The sequence below is a fragment of the Nicotiana tabacum genome, chromosome 19 (genome assembly GCF_000715075.1).
Source record: "Nicotiana tabacum cultivar K326 chromosome 19, ASM71507v2, whole genome shotgun sequence".
NCBI classification, from domain to species: Eukaryota; Viridiplantae; Streptophyta; class Magnoliopsida; order Solanales; family Solanaceae; genus Nicotiana; species Nicotiana tabacum.
This window is the reverse complement of record NC_134098.1, coordinates 22580931-22601297: the sequence shown is the minus strand read 5'-3', so window position 1 is coordinate 22601297 and position 20367 is coordinate 22580931. Positions and strand designations below refer to the sequence as shown.

At 41.4% G+C, this 20367-nt stretch overlaps 1 protein-coding gene across 1 annotated transcript; it reads left to right on the top strand.

Moving 5' to 3' along the window:
* Window positions 1-598: 598 nt before the first annotated feature.
* LOC142173411 (uncharacterized) lies at window positions 599-4208 on the top strand. The gene is made up of 6 exons (XM_075238996.1): window positions 599-853; window positions 1534-1704; window positions 1802-1953; window positions 2333-2558; window positions 2892-3681; window positions 3787-4208. The coding sequence occupies exons 1-6, from the start codon at window positions 599-601 to the stop codon at window positions 4206-4208; spliced, it is 2016 nt and encodes a 671-aa protein (XP_075095097.1).
* Window positions 4209-20367: the final 16159 nt, after the last annotated feature.

Here is a 20367-nt window from a genome sequence, read left to right as displayed (position 1 = left end):
GTGAATCCTGAATCCATCTACTATGTGGGGCAACAAGCTAGAGGGCCGATGAATCAAAATGTTCAATATGGTAACATATACAATCATAACTGGAGAAATCATCCTAACTTCTCTTGGGGTGCAAATCAGAATAACAGGCCTCAAGCTATTTACAATCAGCCACCTAAACCCCTACAACAAGTAGAAGAGAGTTTGTCTGACATGATGAAAAAGCTCTTGATAGAAAATCAGAAAGCAATGGCTGAGAATCAACAAGTTAGGGTTGAGAATCAACAATTGCGCATAGAGTTCAAAAATCTAGAGAGGCAGTTTGGGCAAATGGCTAACAATCAGAATATTAGACCTGTTGGAGCTCTCCCAGGTGATATAGAGAAAAATCTTCAAGTCAATGCAGTGATATTGAGAAATGGGAGAGAGTTGGTAAAAGTGCCTAAGAAGAAAAAGGAGTCATCGATGAAGAAAGAGTGCCAAAACCTGTAGAGGTAGATGATAGAAACAAAAATAGAGTCTAAGCATATATCAGAGAGGGTGCCACCCCCATTTTCCTCAAAGATTGAGAAAGAAGAATGATGACCACATATTTCACAAATTTCTAGATATGCTGAAGCAGATACACTTGAGCATCCCTTTGGTGGACATGCTCCGTGATGTCCCAAAATATGCAAAATATATTAAGGATATAGTGGCAAATAAAAAGAGGTTAACTGAGTTTGAGACCGTCGCACTTATTGAGGAGTGCACTTCCAGGATTCAATATAAGCTTCCACAAAAGCTTAAGGATTTGGGTAGTTTTACCATCCCCGTGAGGATTGGTGAAATTGATGTGGGTAGGCCTTGTGTGATTTGGGAGCAAGTATCAATTCGATGTCGTTGTCAGTGTTCAAACAATTGGGCTTAGGAGCTCCGATACCCATCACGAGGATGCTATAATTAGTTGATAGATCTTATGTTTATCTTGAGGGGGTAATGAGGACGTCTTACTGTAGATTGGAAAGTTTATTTTCCCTACAGATTTTATCATCCTAGACTATGAGGCTGATGAGTTAGTTCATATCATCTTGGGACGACCTCTCTTGGCCATTGGAGATGCAATTATCAATGTCTGAGAAGGTAAGATGATCATGAGGGTTGACAATGAAGAAGCATTCTTCAATGTATATCAAACCATTCAGTTACCTCGTCATTACGAGGACCTAACCATGATTTCTGTGGTTGAGATAAATGAACCATGCGTAAAGCCAAATGCGTTTAAAGAAGATGCACTAGAAAAAGGCATTGATGTTGTTCAATCACTTAGAACTTGAAGAAGAGGTTGAGGAGATGTTGCAAATTCTGGATGCATCTTGAGAATATATAAGAGAAATATCCCAATTTGAGCCTCTGGATAGGACAATCAGCCCGCCCCCTAAACCCTCAGTTGAGGAGGCCCCAAAACTGGAACTTAAACCCTTACCATCTCATCTTCATTATGCATATTTGGGAAGCTCTAACACTTTACCTATGATTGTTAATTCTCATTTGTCTAACTTGCAGGAAGAAAATCTCTTAAGGGTGCTGAGGGAGAACAAGCATGCCATTGGTAGGACAATGTCTGACATAAAGGGTATTAGCCCTGCATTCTGCATGCACAAAATACTCATGGAGGAGGGACACAAGCCTAGCGTGGAACATCAATGCCGCCTAAATCCAATCATGAAAGAGGTGGTAAGAAAAAGAAATGATTAAGTGGCTCGACACAGGTATAGTATTTCCTATCTCCGATAGTAAGTGGGTAAGCCATGTTCAATGTGTACCTAAAAAGGGGGGTATGACTGTTGGAGTGAATGAACAAAATGAATTAATCCCAACTAGGACTGTGACTGGTTTGCGAATATGCATAGATTATAGAAAGTTGAATAATGCTACACGAAAAGGTCACTTCCCTCTGCCCTTCATTGATCAAATACTTGACAGGTTAGTCGGACAGGAATACTATTGTTTCCTTGACGGCTATTTGGGGTATAATCAGATTTCTATTGCCCCGGAAGTTCAAGAAAAGACCACTTTTACATGCCCTTATGGCACTTATGCATTTAAGAGAATGCCATTCGAGTTGTGTAATGCACATCCGACTTTTCAAAGGTGTATGATGGCTATTTTCACCGATATGGTGGAACGGTTTGTGGAGGTCTTTATGGATGATTTTTCTGTGTTGGTCTTTCTTCTGATGAATACTTGACCAATCTTTCTAAAGTGCTTGCTAGGTGCGAGAAGACTAATCTGGTACTGAATTGGGAAAAGTGTCATTTTATGGTACGTGAAGGTATAGTGCTGGGGCATAACATGTCCAAAGATGGACTGAAGTTGACAAGGCTAAGGTGGAAGCAATTGAAAAATTGCCACCACCGATTTCAGTGAAAGTAGTTAGGAGTTTTCTGGGACATGCAGGATTTTATTGCCAATTTATAAAGGATTTCTCAAAAATTTCCTCTCCTTTGTGCTGGTTGTTAGAGAAGGATGTGCCGTTCAAGTTTGATAATGCTTGTCTGAAAGCATTCGAGGAGCTGAAAAAGAAGTTAGTGAGTGCACCAATCATAGTGGCTCCTGACTGAAATGAGCCATTTGAGTTGATGTGTGACGCTAGTGAAGGTGCAATTGGGGCCGTATTGGGCCAGATGAGGAGCAAAATATTTCACTCCATTCACTACGCAAGCAAGACTCTCACTCCTACTCAAATAAATTATAGTGTGACAGAAAAGGGGTTTCTTGCTGTAGTATGGGCGTTCGATAAATTTTGGACCTATTTGGTTGGCACCAAAGTCATCGTCTACACTGACCATGCAGCCATCAGGTATTTGTTTGAAAAGAAAGATGCAAAACCAAGGCTAATCCGTTGGGTTTTACTTTTGTAGGAATTTGACTTAGTGATCCGAGATCGTAAAGGAACAGAGAATCAAGTGGCTGATCACTTGTCCAGGTTAGAAACTCGGAATCATGAAGCTGAGGGAGATGTCATCAAGGAAACCTTCCCGGATGAGCAATTGTTGGCCGTTACTGCTGGGGAGGTGTCATGGTATGCAGATTTTCTAAACTATCTGGCAAGTGGAGAAATGCCACCTGATCTTGAACCTCATGCTAAAAAGAAGTTCTTGCGAGATGTGAGATCATATGTGTGGGATGAGCCGTTTCTGTTCAAATCGTGTACCGATAAGTTAATGAGAAGATGTGTGCTTGAATCTAAAATAAATGCTATCTTGCATGACTGTCATGCCTCGCCCTATGGTGGTCATCATGCGGGTGACAAAATGGCATCCAAGGTGTTGCAATCGGGTTTCTATTGGCCTAGGTTGTTTAAAGATGCCCATGAGTTCGTGAGGAGGTGTGATAGGTGTGATCGTGTGGCCATTGACTATGTGTCGAAGTGGGTGGAGGCCATTGCTCCTCCTACCAATGATGCCAAGGTTGTGGTTAACTTTGTGAAAAGGCATATCTTTACAAGGTTCGGCACTCTGAGAGTGATGATAAGTGATGGATGCACCCATTTCTGTAACAAGCTATTGGACAATGTCTTAGTGAAATACGGGGTCAAATATAAGGTTGCAACCACTTACCATCCTCAGACTAGTGGACAAGTTGAAGTGTCAAATAGAGAGATAAAGCAGATTCTAGAGAAGACGGTTAGTGCAAGTAGGAAAGATTGGGGTACAAAGCTTGATGATGCTCTATGGGCATACAGGACCGCCTACAAAACTCCAATCGGAACCTCCCCTTACAAGCTGGTTTATGGGAAGGCATGCCATTTACCAGTGGAACTTGAGCACAAGACCTATTTGGCGATAAAGAAGCTGAACTTTGATGCAGAATTAGCGGGTGAAAAATGGTTTATGCAATTCAACGATCTTGATGAGTTTTGCTTGCACACGTATGAGAATGCCAAATTATACAAAGAAAAGACCAAGCGCTGGCATGATAAGAATATCCACAATTGCGAGTTCGAACCGGGCCAATTGGTTCTCTTGTTTAATTCGAGGTTGAGACTCTTTCCGGGGATGCTCAAATCGAGATGGTCCGGCCCGTTTGAGGTAGTGAGAGTCACTCCACATGGTGCAATTGAGTTGCGCATCGTAGGTGGCGAGAGAACGTTCTTAGTGAATGGACAAAGAGTAAAGCACTATTATGGAGGTGACTTTGGTCGTCAGAAGTCGAAGGTGTTACTTGCCAATGATTAGACGAGATTCTGTGTCGTGCCGCGACGTTAAATCAGGTGCTTGTTGGGAGGCAACCCAGCTTTACTGCTTTCTTTTATTTTTATTTTTATTATATTATTTTTGTAATGTCTGTTTTTATTTTTTAGGATTATAAGCATAGGAAGCAAAGCCATTGGAAGAGTGCAAAAATGAGCTAGATGGTGAGAACTAAGTGTGGGGTGCCCACACAAAGGACCATGCCTGGGGGAAGTCTCAGTACCTCGTGAGCCGCTATTTCTTCGTCCTTTGGCCTTTCAGGAAGTCTCTTGTCCACCCTCATTTGTGTTTTGCTTTATTTGTACATTGGGGTGACTGAACTCCTTTATGTGTGGGGTGGGAGAATTTCTCTAGATAATTAGTAGTAGTATGTTAGAAAAATGTTAAATTCTTATTTTGATTTTAGCTTCTTATTTTTGTTTTCATAGTTGTGTAGTATTTGAGTAGCTCGTAATAAAAATCCAAAAAAAGGTAGAAAAATTGATCTTTTCCCAACGATGGATCTCCTAGACAGTTTTTTTGAGGGATTTAAGTCGAAAGAAAAAGGACAAAAAGATTCTTTTGTAAGTAGTGTAGTAATTACCCCTTGATTTTTCATTGTGCCGCGGTTCTTTTCCAAGGGTTTTGTTTGAACCGGGTGTAGTTAGTTTTATTTTTTTAGGAGTAAGAACCTTTGTGTTGTGAATGGAATTGAAGCAATATCTCTTGACTTTGTTATGCCTTGAGAATAATGAGTGTTTTCATTGTGATGCTTAGGCTCAGTATTTTTTTACTCTTGTATCAGTACCTTAAATTGTATGATCTTAACTTTGCTTAACTGCTTTGACTAGAGTGTCTAAATGAGTCCAATCATGAGTGAGTTATGTGCCAGGTGTGTGTGTGAGAGAGGTTTTTGTGTATTTTGTGCACTGTATTTGATGTCTAGAACTTGCCCCGTGTGTTTGCATAGCAAATTAGTAGTTTTGGACAGTCTAAGAAGTGATATAGGCATTTCTTTGTTGAGCCAGTTATATATTTTTACCCACCTAATTGTTATGTATCGTAGTTAACCCCATTGAGCATGTAATCCTGTTTCTTTTGCAACCACATTACAAGCCTTACCCATTTATTTGAATTGACCATCTATTTAAACCTTGTACCTCTCGTGAGCACTTGAATTTGTTATGAACTTTGTAAAAGTTAAAGTGTGGGATGTTGATTTGGCTTTTGAGTGGAATTATTGAAATAAGGATAAAGGTGCATTGTCTTGAAAAAGTAAGAGCCACTTTAATTGGAAAAGAAAAAAAATAGTTGTATTGTTATACAAATATTCCTTTATAAGTGGTAACTTTTGATGTAATTGGGCTTAAAGAAGTAGGCAATTGATGTATATTGATGTGAAGGTGGAGTTTGGTTTGACATAATTGTGGGGTTCTTAATGGTAAATGGTATGTATTAAAAGTACTTAGGGAGGTGTAGTCACTCTTATATCTAAATGTATCATACCCGTCCCACTAGCAAAATGTCTAGGACCGGGAAATACCGAATACGTCCTGAGGAAAGTTCACGAGGGCACTTGCGAAAATCATTCAGGTGCCGAATCATTAGTTCGAAAGGTAATCAGAGTCGGTTACTACTGGATCGATATGGAAAAGGACGCAAAGGAGTTCCTGCAAAAATGTGATGGGTACCAAAGACACGCTCCGATTCATCAACCCGGGGAGCTGCTGCATTCGGTTTTGTCACCATGGTCGTTCATGAAGTGAGGAATAGACATCGTCGGCCACCTTCCATGGGCACCCGGTAACGCTCAATTTATATTGTTTATGACTGACTATTTTTCTAAGTGGATGGAAGCCCAGACATACGAAAAGATCAGGGAGAAGGAAGTCATCTATTTTATTTGGGACCACATCATATGCCGGCTCAAAATGTCGGCCGAGATTGTATGCGAAAATGGGAAACAATTCATCGGTAGCAGAGTAAGCAAGTTTCTTGAAGACCACAAGATCAAAAGGATCCTATCAACACCCTACCACCCTAGTGGGAACGGACAAGCAGGATCGACAAACAAGACTATAATCCAAAAGCTCAAAAAACGGCTAACTGACGCCAAAGGAAAATGGAAGGAAATCCTTTCGGAAGTCTTATGGGAATATCATACGACCTCAAAGTCCAGCACCGGCGCCACCCCGTTTTTCCTGGTTTACTGTGCCGAAACTCTAATACCGGTCGAAGTTGGAGAACCAAGTCTCATGTTCAGATACGCAACTAAGGAAGAAAATGACGAGGCCATGAATACGATTCTGTAGCTACTAGATAAAAGGCGCGAAGCCTCTCTTGTTCGGTTGGCCGCCCAAAAACAGCGGATCGAGAGATACTACAATCGAAGGGCCAACCTTCGACACTTCAGTGTCGGGGACTTAGTACTAAGGAAGGTCACACTGAGCACTCGAAACCCGAACGAAGGGAAGATGGGGCTGAACTGGGAAGGACCATGCCGAATTATCGAGATCACCGGAAAGTGATCCTACAAACTCGGAGCAATGAACGATGAGTAACTATCGAACAACTTGAATATAACTTACTTGAAACGATATTACTACTAAGGTACAACCCCATTCATTTCTTTTATTTACATTTTGAACTAACTCTTGCAGGTAACCAACAAGGAGCGGTACAAATTTTTAGGTCTGAAAGCACATGTCGCACTCTTTTTCCCTTGAACCGGTTTTGTCCCAAATGGGTTTTCCGGCAAGGTTTTTAATGAGGCAACAGTGGATATTGCTAACTTAGAATAGAAGGTCGGTCATAAATCAGTGTGAAAGATCACATTAACAGTATCCAAGGCTTCTCTCTATGATCAACCTCAAATACTGGGGGCATTACCCTCGGATATCGACTTTAGTAAGAAATGAAACTTCGTGATTGAATGACCTCGGCTCGATCGATAAGATTTATTGTAAGGGCCAAACGGTCAAATTAATCATGCCCGCATAGACTGCTCGAGCCCTGGCACAAAGCATGTATACATGTATAACCATTATAAAGAAGTCTCTTCCTTGCGGATAAATATCTTGTCCCTTAAATTTTTTCTTGCATTTCTTAAGGAATTTCCTACATCCGATCCACTAAAGGTATTGATCCCAAGGGCCACCTTAATCTGAGTTCAAACGATCACTCTTACTGAGGGACTGCCGTCCGAAGATAAATTCAGACGGTCCGGGTTATCGGAGCTTGGGGACGTAAGACCAATTAGGCAATGCCCGAATTTTAAAGGCTACGGCCATCCCCATTCGAGGAATGTTATCTTAGACAAGTCCAAAGTCCGGATAACTCGAGGTGACAAGCCCATTGGGAAGCACGCAAACTAAAAGGCTACAGCCATATTAAAGTCGCTCGGAGACGTCTGAAACCCGTAACAAAAACAACAAGGCCTTAAAATTTCTTTACCGGTTCTAAAGGCTACCCTCGGCAAAGTATAACCTAAAAATTATAAGTACTTTGGGGAAAAAATTATGGTCACACTGAACCCCCACAATGTCTTAAACAAAATAATGTTAAAGGCAAGGCTTGTTCGAACCTTCGAACATAACCTAACTATTTTATGATAAGGCATTTTACTATTTGAAAATATAAATAAAAAAGCAAAGGAAAAACTCAAAAATTGTTGAAGGGGAAAAGCCTTATATACATATCAAAAAAAAAAATTACAAGGGCCAAACGGCCCCGATACAAATTTTTACAAAGGCCGAACGGCCTCAACAAGAAAGTGGAAAAACAAAAACATATGTGAAGCGCCTAAGTGTCCTAGTCTTCGCTAGGGGCTGCCTCATCACCAGGACCTTCGGGGACTCCTCCACCCTTGGACTCGCTCAAATCTTCAGAATCTTCCACATCCTCGGGATAGGCCAACTTCTTGGCCTCGGCTTCGAGCACCTTGGCACTCTCAATTTTGGCCGACAAGTCAAAACCTCGAGCATGAATTTCCTCGAGGACCTCCCTTCGGGATTGCCGCTTCGTGTGCTTGACAATAGCCTTTGCTCGATCCTGGGCTGCCTCGGAATCAGCCTTATATTGGGCCACAATCTCATCGGCATCGGCTTTAACCACCTCGACCACCGCCTTAGCCATCTCAATCTCCTTGGCCAGAGTCCCTCGATCGAAGATGGCCGAACTCAACTGAGATTGGAGCTGCTCAATCTTTTTGCCCTGCAATAATGCCTTTTCCTTTGTAGCCCGACGCTGGACCTCAGCTGAAGCCAATTATGCCGGGGCAGTTTCCTTTTTCGAGGCCAAGCGGTCCATTTTGCTTTTCTATCCTTCGGCCTCAACCTTTAGCACATCCATCTCTGCCCGAAGCTGATCGATCCGGTCAAGATTCTACTGGACCTGCGGGTTCGGAGCATTAGTCACCGAGTCTAGATCATCGTCACTGACCTCAAATACTTTTACCTTTTCCACCAGGTCGGCATGCTCCTTCCAAGCCGCCTTTAGCTCAGCTTGGAGGTTCTTAACCTCCCCCTCACGTTTCTCATTGAGAAGTTTGTAAACATCTCTCTTCTCAGTGAGCCCTCGAATCTCGGCATAATATTGGTTTAGAAGTCATCAAGAGGCATATGAAGTTACCTGGTTTAACTTCTGTTGTGCTTCGTTGAACAGGTAGGGCGCGTCCACCTCGTTTATCTTGGCTTTGTTCTCTGTGGTCACCAAGCACCGAAGGTAACTTGCCACCCCTACGGGGGCAGAAAGAACCTGGGCATCTTCCGGAATGGACATGATGATCGACCGCTTCCGGTCAGGATTCGCACTCAGAGCTTGAAACCTGTTGACTAGTTTCAGACTTGAGGAAGGCCCTCATGTTCCCGAACATGGACTCTTCCTTGGCACCGATAAATCACCCAATCCGGTGACGTCCTCCGTGGTGGTAGAGTCTACGCCATCTAAAGAGTTGTGAAAGGGGTCCACCGCCCCTTGGGGCCCCTCGATGGGGCATTCTTTCAACATCTGTGCCTCATTGAACATGGACTCAGTGAAAAAAGGTGACTCAGAGAGGTCTATCACACCGAGTACATCCTTTGAGGCACTACCCATTTCCCGGAAAGCACCGGCCACGGCCTCCTTGTTGGCCCTCTAACATGGGGTAGAACGGCCTCGCCTCTCTCCGATTCAGAAGCTTCGGCCACGACCTCCTCATCGGCCTTCCTAGACTGAGGCAATTCTATTTTACCTCTCTCTGTTTCGGAGGCTCCTTGCCCCTCGATCTGCGACGGCTCTCGGGCCACCAGAACGAACTCTTATTCTTCTTCGGACTCATCTCGCAGCCGGTGGAGTGTGTCCGATGGGAGTGCTCGGGCACTGTTACTTTATTTGGTTTTGCGTACCAGCTTTCTCCTTGGTTTCTTCTTTTCTGAGTTCGGAGAACTCGGAGCCTTTCTGTCATGCCCCAAAATCGAGGAGCGCAACCGACGCTCAACCGAGTGAACCTGACTGAGCAAGCCTGTTAAATTTCTTTTTACCCAAACTCATCCATGAATGAAGATAATACATATTTTTTATTAATTAGACAAAAACGTGATCATGTCTACAATACCAATTCATTACCAATAGTTTTTATCATTTTTAAAGTCTCAAATGGGCCAAGTAATACAATCACAACAAAACATAGTTTGTCTTTCCCAACACCAATACACAACACACACTATGTCTACAGAGCCTCGATAGATAAGGAAGAGTACAATGATAATGCCGGCAACAAGGCCCCGGCTATACCTCAAACATAATACACAAAGAACAAAAGATATATGACCTCGGGATGAAGTGGGGCTCACCAAGTCAGCTGGGAAGAAGGTGTACTGCTATCACCGATTAATACCTCCTGCTGTGGAACCACATGTATCCATTTAAAGATGCAGCGCCCCCGGCAAAAAGGACGTTAGTACCATCGAATAGTACTAGTATGAAAGCCAAACACCAATTTAAGAATTTAGAAATACAATATGAATATGATGAATCATGGAGGAAATAGAATAATATAGATAACTGTTTAAACCAGAGCAAGCTTATTAAAAGCTATCAATAACATTTATAGGATTTAAGATGAGGTCCTCTATAACCATCTTTACATAAAGAGGCCCTGCCGCCTCACCCGATATATGCGGGTAGAGGTCTACGTACAATACCACAACTCTACTCAAGCGGCCCTGCCGCCTCACCCCAATGTATGCGGGTGGATGTATATACACAGTACCAAGAATCTATACAAAGCGGCTATGTCGCCTCACCCCAATGTATGCGGGTGGAAATGCATCAACGATACCACTACCAATACAAAGCGGCGATATCGCCTCACCCCAATGTATGCGGGTGGAAATGCATCAACGATACCAATACCAACACAAAGCGGCTACGCCGCCTCACCCTTATATATATATGTGGGTGGTTGTACCACAACAATACCAAAACTATACACAAAGCGGTCGTACCGCTTCAACCCAATGTATGCGGGTGGAGGTACAGTCCCACAATACCATAATCCACACACAAAGCGGTCATGCCACCTCACCCCAATATATGCGGGTGGAGGTGTATCACAATCACAATCTCGACACAACTTCGCATAATAACTTTCACATAAATCACGACTTGAAATAATAACATGTGGATACACAATCCATAGTTTGGAACACATCCTCAATTTATAGTGTAATATGATAAGAGCATTTGAAACACGAATTGAACATATATCTTTATCACAAAACTTATAGGAATACTCGATTTATAATCAACATCTCGGAACTTACAAGGAAAATGGGAATTCCAATTCTTAAAGAAGGGTTTAGCCAACATACCTCACTTGAGCTTCCTTACACTCTAAATGTTCCGAAATTCTTAGCAACTTCAATCTATTTTAGAAATATAACAAGTTGAAACAAAATTAGGACGATGATAATGGTTCTAGCTCATTTGAGCATTTTATCAAGCACTAGGTGTGCATTAAGGTTTCAAGGTCCTTTTATAGAGAATTCCATCATTCCACAATCCAATCTTTACCATACCTAGTTCAACAATCTTCCTACACCCCTTGATATCACATGCATGTAAAATAAACAACTCTCATGCCCAAACATTATCTTGCTAATTACCCATTTTTAGATAATTTTGAAATTACGGGTTAGGGTGTAGAATCTTACATCTAGGATGAAGAACTATTGAGTTTTCTTTCTTAATCTTCCAAAACTTGAGCAAGAATTGAAGAACAATTATTGAAGAACACCTTCTCACTCTAGGGCACTCCCTCTCACTCTAAAATGTCAGATTATAGCTCAAAAATGACCCAAAGAGTGTATTTAATGAAATAGGATTGGGTTTTAAAAATCCAAAAATGAAGCTCCGGAACAGGTTCTGCAATCGCATATACGATCGCATAATCAATATGCAGACCGCATATCGGTCGCATAGTTGCTGACCAAAATGACCAAAAATATGCCTGTGTTTGCGGTCGCATAGTCGACCGCATAATTGCATCCAAGCTGACCCTCTTCTGCCTCACTTCTGCAGCCATTATGCGGCCCGCAGAGTGATTCTACGGTCGCATAATAGATCGCATAAATGCATTTTTCCGCCAAAAAGTTTCCTTTACTTTCTGGTGCATTGTTCAACCCAAAAAATCTGAGCCGCGTCTATAATACTCAACACGTAAAACCAACTTGGCACCACGAAATATTATTTTCTTTTGCAAAATTTTATGGGGCCTTACACCTTCTCCTCTTCTTCTCATCACCCTATCTCGGAGCAGGGGACTCGGCGGGAAAATCCTCACAACTGGATGGAGGCCTCGACCCACTCCTTAAGATGAGGGACTGTATTTGGGACCCGAGCGATAGGTGCACTACCACAGAGCACTGATAAGAAGGAAGGTAAAAAGAGTAAAATAAAATTTTAAGAAAAAACAAAGTTTTACTTACGTTTTGCGTTCCACTTCTCGGGGAATGGCATGTGCTCAGCTGGGATCAGGTTCGAGGTCCTCACTCAGACAAAACGGCCTAGCCAGCCTCGATCCCGATCTTCATCGATGCTCGAGAATGGGGCTTTACTAGCCCGGCACGCGAGCATGATCAGTCCCTCCCCCCCCCCAAAAGAGTCGGGGATTGTATAGGCGTATAAGGTGGTCAACGGTGAATGAGTACCCGTGGATCTTGCTCATAAAGAATCGAAAAAGGATGACGATCCTCCAGAATAAAGGATGAATCTGATCAAGGCACACCTCATACCTTTTGCAGAAGTTGATGATGACCGAGTCCAACGGGCCCAGTGTAAAGGGATAAGTATAAATACTTAAGTATCCCTTGACGTGGGTGGTGATATCTTCATTGGGCTCGGGGACCACCACGTGCTTGTCAACCCAGTTGCAATCCTTTTTGAACGTGGGGAGAATTTCTTTGGTGATCGAGCATACGTATCTGAAGACCTCCTCACGCCGGCCTGGTGCGGAGGAAGATTTTTCAACCTTAAAATTGGCGGCTACTGAGCATTCACTAGGGACGAACGTGTTCAGGGGGTTCCGCTACTGGTTCCTCGACAGTAGTGCAGAACGGTCTCCTCGGCAGCAGGCCGTGATGTAGAAGGAGTTTCATTTTGGGAAACAGTTTTTAAAGTCTTCACCATTCCTTTTAAAATGGAGGAAAAAAGAAGAAAAAGAGGAAGTTATAGTAGTACGCTTGATGATTTGGGGTGAAAACAAACAAAAGTTCTCACGAAGGATCTCAAGAAATCAGAATATAAAGTGCTAGAAAGTAGAGAAATTTCTAAGGAGCAAGGATATGAGGTTTGGATATAAAGTTTGAATGAAGGAAAAAGGGGTACTTATATTTTTCAAACGACGGTTCGCATCCAAGAAGTGGCTGACCGGAAACTGACAAGCATTTAATGACATAAATACTTGACTGAAGTGACATTTTGTTTATTTTGTCATTTTTATCGCATGATATCGAGGTGCGAATCGTGATCTCATGTCGTTTCTCACGTCTACTCTCCAAACAATAAGGGGACTATCTGTATATAGTAGAAACCGGGCTCATCTACGACCTGGTAGATCGGGCTCGGAACTTGAGGAACTGAAGAACGACCCCCGGTCCCATCAGGCCAGAACCCGAGATCAGAATGTCCGTCCTCAAGAACATTTAGTTTGTGATCCCGGAATCGACCTTGAACCCGAACGAGCTCGAGGTAACATTGTTACTGTAACCCACTGAAGACCGAAATAACAGAAGGCTGAAATATCTGTGACCGGTCGGATATTTCGGAGGGAATCTCGGCACGTATCAATAAGGAACTAGCAAATTAGCAAATCAGGAGATTTTTAACTTTTATAAAATTGTACCTAAAGTAGGACTCCCCTTCTATATAAATGGTGTCTGATTACTTGTAAAGCACACTGTAACACGCATTCCAAAGCAATACATTATTTTTCTCTTTAAGTTCTTTTTTCATCTGTGCCCTGATACCGATCGAGGTTCATCCAGTTCAAGGGTGGTCAACCTCACAAGGCTGTAACTGTTCAATTCGTATGGTTTAAATTTACTTTGTCATTATTTATTTCAATTGCAATTCAGCTTATCGCTTTGTGTCAAGTTAATCCACGTATTCTTAAAACCACTTACAAATTCAATTGTTATCCGAGTTTGAGGGTATATATTGGTAGGTGGATTATTTTCTCAACTAAGAGACAGTACTTAGAGTCTTTTTGCTTGCGTAATATCTATACATGAGGCAATATTGTTTGTGGGTTTTGACTCGTAGCATTATAATGGCTAAGTTTGCTACGATATTAAGCATGACGGATATACTCACTGACATTGTCGTCTCTACTTATTTGATTTTGGAATTAGAGTTTAACTTCTAGAGGTTGTTGTGGGCATGCCCAGTAGGATGTCGTCCAGTATTGGAAAACTGTAGAGGAGTTATTAGACTATTGTCATGACAAATGATACTTCAGTTGGCTGTTCTAACCAAGAGTAAATAGGAACAATAATCTATATATCTATATATAATTATAAAGGAGGGGTTTTGAAATGTGACGTGGCATATGTCATTACACAGGAATTACATTTATCTAATTTCTCAAAATTTTAGGCTTTTATTTCTATTTTAGGGTTCAATTATCCGAAAAGGCACCTCTAATCAAAAGAGAAACAACTGTTACTGGAGAGTCCAATAGTCACCAACAAAAGCCACAAGCGTTATTTGATAGTCCAAAATTCTCCAGCAAAAGTCTTTACTTACACTCATTCCATTTCGCTTCTTCTTCCCCTTCCATGAATTCCCTATCTGTTCCTTCCTATGTTTTACATCTTCTTCTTTTTCCCAATCCCCTGAGGTATATCTCTCCTCTCTGTCTTTGAAATTTTATTGTCTTTTTGTTCTCTTTCATGTTTTGATTGGTATCTCATGTATCTCTATATCAAAAATTCTCTAATTCCTACTTGATTTTAGGCTAATTGTATCAATTGACTGAGCATCTTTACGTTGCCCACTTCGGGAGACGACTTAATTAACCTAAAATGGGCAATTAATCATCTTCAACTCATCTTCAATGGACTATACATAAATTCCATTCTTATATGGTTTTATGCATATCCCTTAAATTTGTGGGAACTAAACACTTATTGATTACTTGTAACTTTTAAATTTTTTTTTTTTTTACAGGTATTCACTTTTGGGATTTTGTTACCAAGTATAAGTTATGTATTGCATTTTCTGTTAGTTGGTAATCCGAATTTTTTTATGGATCACTTCTCTATTTTCATCCTGGAATGCAACTCACAAAGCTTGCCATACGAGCAATTCAAATCTAGAGACATCCTTTACACTCTACAATTCTTTTTGAGAGAACAACCAAATACAAGATTGATGTGGATCTCCGTGTTTGCAATGACTATGACTCATTAGTATGAGTTTTCTTAATTGAATGTTCCAATCAAATTTGTTATGAATGTGTAGTGAGGTCAAGATGATATTTTTGTCTTTTTAGACTAAGATACGAACTATTGAATACTGACAACAAGAATGCACTAGAATTTTCATCAACAGCAACAAAAAAAAAAAAGAAAAAAAAGAAACTTGGAGGTTTCTCTTTGTTAAATGTTTTTCTCTCGAGTTTGTTGGTAATCTTAATGGACTTCGCTTTGTAGATAAACGTAGAATTGGTGGAAGGCTCTTAAGATACAATTTTATAAGAGAGTTTGAAAATGAGGAGCAATAGATATTAACAGTGTTCCAATTTTTAGTGATGGAGATGGTCCTGGACAACTTTCAACCCAGGTTTGCACCTATTATAAAAAAAAAGTCTCATGTCTATCCGATAGTTAGACTAAAATCAGCGATAGAGATATGTTTGTTGATTAATTATGCACGATTCTAATGATTCAATTTAGTGGTTAGACATGTTGGCAACTTAAAACTTAATTAATTGGTTAATGTGAATTTCTTCGTCTCTTTATTTTTCATATACTATTTATAAAACTATGAGTTGTTAAAGAAATCAATTGGCCTCAACCTTTCGGAGTTAATCTTTTTTTCTTCCCAGAAATTGATTAACGTATACTCCAAGGCATTCAAGGTCACTAATGGACTACAAAATGATGAATTTTCCATGAAAGTGAACTTTCAGATTGAGAAGTATGCTACCTATGATAGTATAAATTTCAGTGATTTCTATTCCAATTGTTAACTAAAATTTAATTAGTTTTCTTGAGTTTAATAACTACTGAAAGCATATGAATTTGGGAGCATTGTGGTACGCCGTTCTTGTGCATAGTATGAATGTGTCTTGAATGAAGCAATATTTTTAAAATTTTAGATCATGTGAAGATGGAGTCTTTATTATCTGTTGAATCATTGACTTGGATGTATTGCTGGCTCCATGGAAAATTGTAGCAGGAGTATATACAAGTATCTGATACTATGAAACTTTAATATCTTTGAAGTTTTGTCTTTCACTTGAATGTTTAAAGATCTCATGAATAATTCTGTTTGTAAGATAAAAGAGTATATCTACATAATTTTAATTTTGACGGGTTAAATATTATTACTTGCTAGATAGATACTTGTATGGGTTCATTAAGATGGAGAAGCATTTTATTTAGATGAAGCTATAGGTTATTCGACGTTTTGGCTTTCACTTACAAGTATTTAAAGATGTGATCAAGTTTTCTCTTTGTATGATAGAAGAGTATATTTATATAACTTCAATCTTGACGAGTTAAATATAGTTAATTACTCGGTAGATGCTTGTATTGGTGTCGTTAAGATGGAACAGCGTTTTATTTAGCTTGAAGCTATAGGTCCTTTATATGAAGTTTTGGCTTTCACTTAAAGTGTAAAGATCACGTTTTAAACAATCCTGAAGGTAAAAGTGTATTTAAAAAAAATTATATATGCAATGGTATGTTACGTGTTGTACAAGGTCATTTACTAGTTTAGTGAAGATAAATTTCTTTTAATAAAATTTAGCAAAAATATTTTAATATCTTCTCGCACGAAGCGCGAGGTATAATCACTAGTATTCTAATATATTCTAGGTTCACACTTCATGTACAAACTTTTTTTATGGCACATGGAGAGTTGTTTGCTTCACAAGACAGAAATTGGTTTCAATGATTGCCAAGCTAAAACAAAATGCAAAATGTACTATATGTTGAAACCTTCTAATGGCAGTGTCCGTGTACCTTTGGTATGAACTGCTTCATTGTGAAATGAGTGTGATTTAAATTTAAATAATTATAACTGCTTTAAATTACCTTCTCTTAAACAAAAAATATTTTCAAATCTAATATTGTTTACCTAGAAAATCGGATATAGTTGAATTTATAAGTAGTTCTAAGGATATATGATATAGCTTGACACTAATCGTACGTAGAAGTGGAAATGTTTAGATTCTAGGTTATAGAAACGGGATATAACTTATTGAACAAGAAGAGTAAGTATGCTGAATAAAACAAGCTCAAGAGATTTATTCTTCAATAAATAGAAGTAGTCTTTTCTTACAATGTGTGAACCCGCCTGTGCTTACAATGATTCCTCCCTTTATAGTAGAGGGATCTTACATTATTTATAATAAAAAAATATATAGTGGAGAACCTATGATGAATTGTCTCTTCCTTGATTCTTGCAAAGATTCTCTCCCCTAGTGCGGTTGCAACGGCTCCTGTTTGCGAGCTCGATACTGGCTCGAGCTCGGTATTGGGTCGAGCCCTCGGCCTTGAATTCGAGTTTGACATTCGGGGTGAGTGCCAATCGGTCTGTGCATCTCCGATAACCTTCTCGTTGTCTTGCGATTCGATTTGGTCATGGGCTGGATAATAATACCGAGCCGATTCCTCGATCGGTCTTGGAGCTCGAGGCTTGTCTGTACTATACTCAAAACTTGTCTCGAGCTCTCACTTCGATCGCTTACCATTCGAACTCGATCAAACGTACGGAAGCCGAAATCTATTTCGACCGTGTACAGATAGTCCCCTCGTTTCTCAGGAAGAATGTGGTGAGAAGCGATATGATATTCGACGGCTCGATCGGATTATAAGCTGACGTTTTCACTGGGCTCGATCGTGATATATGTGATAGTTGTCCCGTCGATTTAGTCTTTCAAGTTATTTAATGCACGTAAGACGGTGGTCGACCACCGCTGATACTGAATCGCCACGGTATAAACCTATAAATAACACTTCCATTTATCATTTACCACTTTTACATCTTCAATCTCCCAAATTTTTCTTACTCTTTCTTCCTCTATTTCGCCGCTTGTAGAGCCACCTTCGTCAGCATTTGGCACCATCAACCTTTCATCTTCCTTTGCTTTTCTTTCTCTTACATCAATGGCAAAAACTTCAAAAACCGTACCTCAGAAGGAGAAAGCTTCCTCTTTACGGCCGTCCGGTGACAAGGCGCCGGTGGAGCCGCCTCCCCATGAGTATGTTCCTGGCCCGTGTACTCTAAAGATCAATTTTAAGGTTGAAAATCCTTCGTCGGTTTCGGGTCGATGTGAGCATGTGTCGATGTACATGTGCTCGATAACAGAGGGTCATCTCGAGGCTGTGAGGAAAGACTGCAACTGGGGTTCCGAGATTGTGTTGCAAATTCCCTCTCCCGAAGAGAGCGTCATCACTCATGTGGAGGGGTATTTAAGTGTTTATACTTACCCCATCACGTTGGGTCCTGTCGATCCAATGATCATTGATTTTTGCAAAAGATATCAGGTCACTCTCGGTCAAATTCATCCTTCTCTGTGGCGCATGGTAACCTTACTTCGCTTCTTCTCCAACAAGGCCGGGGGGCCTGGATTTCACCCTAAATCACCTCATACGATTGTATCGGCCTCAAATCTTTCGAGGACTAATCAGGCTTCATCGTCGGGCATCGAAAGCTTTAATGTCGAGCATCGACAAAGACAAGGATCGGGGTTGGATGGGCCGTTATATTCGGGTGAGGACCCGTGACCTTATTCCGAAAGAGAAGATGTCGTTCCCCAAGGAATGGAATTTTGACCGTAAGTGGTTTTCATAAGGCATTACTTTTCGTATCTTTCCCTGATTCTATCTGATATCTTTCTCTGATATACAGCTGCCCCTTGGATGCCACAAGCGGCACCCGACCTCAAGGATTGGGTTCGGAAGCTAGCCTTGACTTCCTCTTATGCCTAACGCGCTTGGCATGATTTGGCGAAAGGTAGATGGGAGGCCAAGAATCACGGTAAGGGTCACTTCTCATGCTCTTCGAAATAGTTTTTATGCTCCATTCGTTACCGATTTCCTTTCATGCAGGTGTAACCAAGGATGTCGATTTGAGGCCTTCGAGTGGTGAGGAAGGAACCAAGTCCCCGGTCCCGGAACCGGGGAAAGATAAGAAGAGAAAAGCTATCTCTCGGTCAGAGGACCCCAAGCCCAAAACTCGAAGGGTGAGGAGGAAGGCAATCGCTCTTTCGACGGACACGGTCCAACGACTGAGAGAAGAAAAAGAAGAAGAAGAAGAAGAAGATGATGATGATGCTTCGGCTTTGGTAGTCCGATCTGTGAAAGTTATCGAGGTCGACAGACCTTCTGAGCCGATGACGGGTATATCGGTCGGGGTTGGTTCCGATACCCCGAGTCTCGATCAAAGCGTCCCGAGCGATTTGCTTGGGACTATGATAGTGGGTCATTTGCCTTCTCCTCTGACCTTTTCTGAGGAGGCGTTAAAGGAAGCTCGAGAATTGAAGACCCCTGATATGGGCGGAGGCTCCAGTGTCGGGGACCCTTTTCGGGATTGCTTTACTGGAGTCGATGATGCCCCCGATATTAGTGACGCTTCTCTTCTCCTAGAAGAGGCCCAACATTTCATTTCTCGGGGAATGATTTTACTATGCTTGGTTTCTTCGTTCTTTTCTAAACCTGACTTGTTTTTTTTTTCTTCTGTGTAGGCCATTAGCAAGTTTCGAGCCGACCTCAGCCAGTGTGAACTCGAGCTTCAGAAGGTCTCGGGGGAGAGAGATGCTTTGCGGCTTCTTTGCAGCCAAAAGGACAAGGTTATAAAGGACCTCCAAGAAGATTTGGCTAAGGCTCGTGAAGAAGAGGCTGAACTAGATAAGCAGGTGAGCCTCGTTCTGTTAGAGTATGGGTTTGACCCAACTGTGGAAGCTAACCCTTTGTTATCTCAGCTGCAGCAAAAGGTTGAAAAGATCGGGTTGCTTCGGGAAGAAGTCGATCAAATCAAGGCTGAATGTGACCGGTGGAAGGAGACTATCGACCGCCTGGCTACAGAAAAAGAAACCATCTTGGCCAAATTATTATCGGTCGATGTTCAGCTTCGAAGCGTCAAGCAAAACGGTTCGGCTCAGGCCAAGAGGATCGAGGAACTTAAAACTAGGCTTGCTGAGGCCAAGGCGGAGGTTGAGTCATCGAAAGTTATAGCAAACAAGTCCATTGCCATGCATCGGGCCGATGTCGAGGCTGCTCAAATGGAGGCAAGAGAGGCAGCGGATACTGCCGATACCCGAGCACATTGGGTTGCCGAACTTGCCAAGTGTCGGTCTCGGAGGGGCGCCCTCGAGGAGATACACGCTCGAGGTTTCGACCTTGCTGAAGAGATAAAAAGGGCTAAAGAACTCGAAGCTGATGTTGAAGCCTTGGCT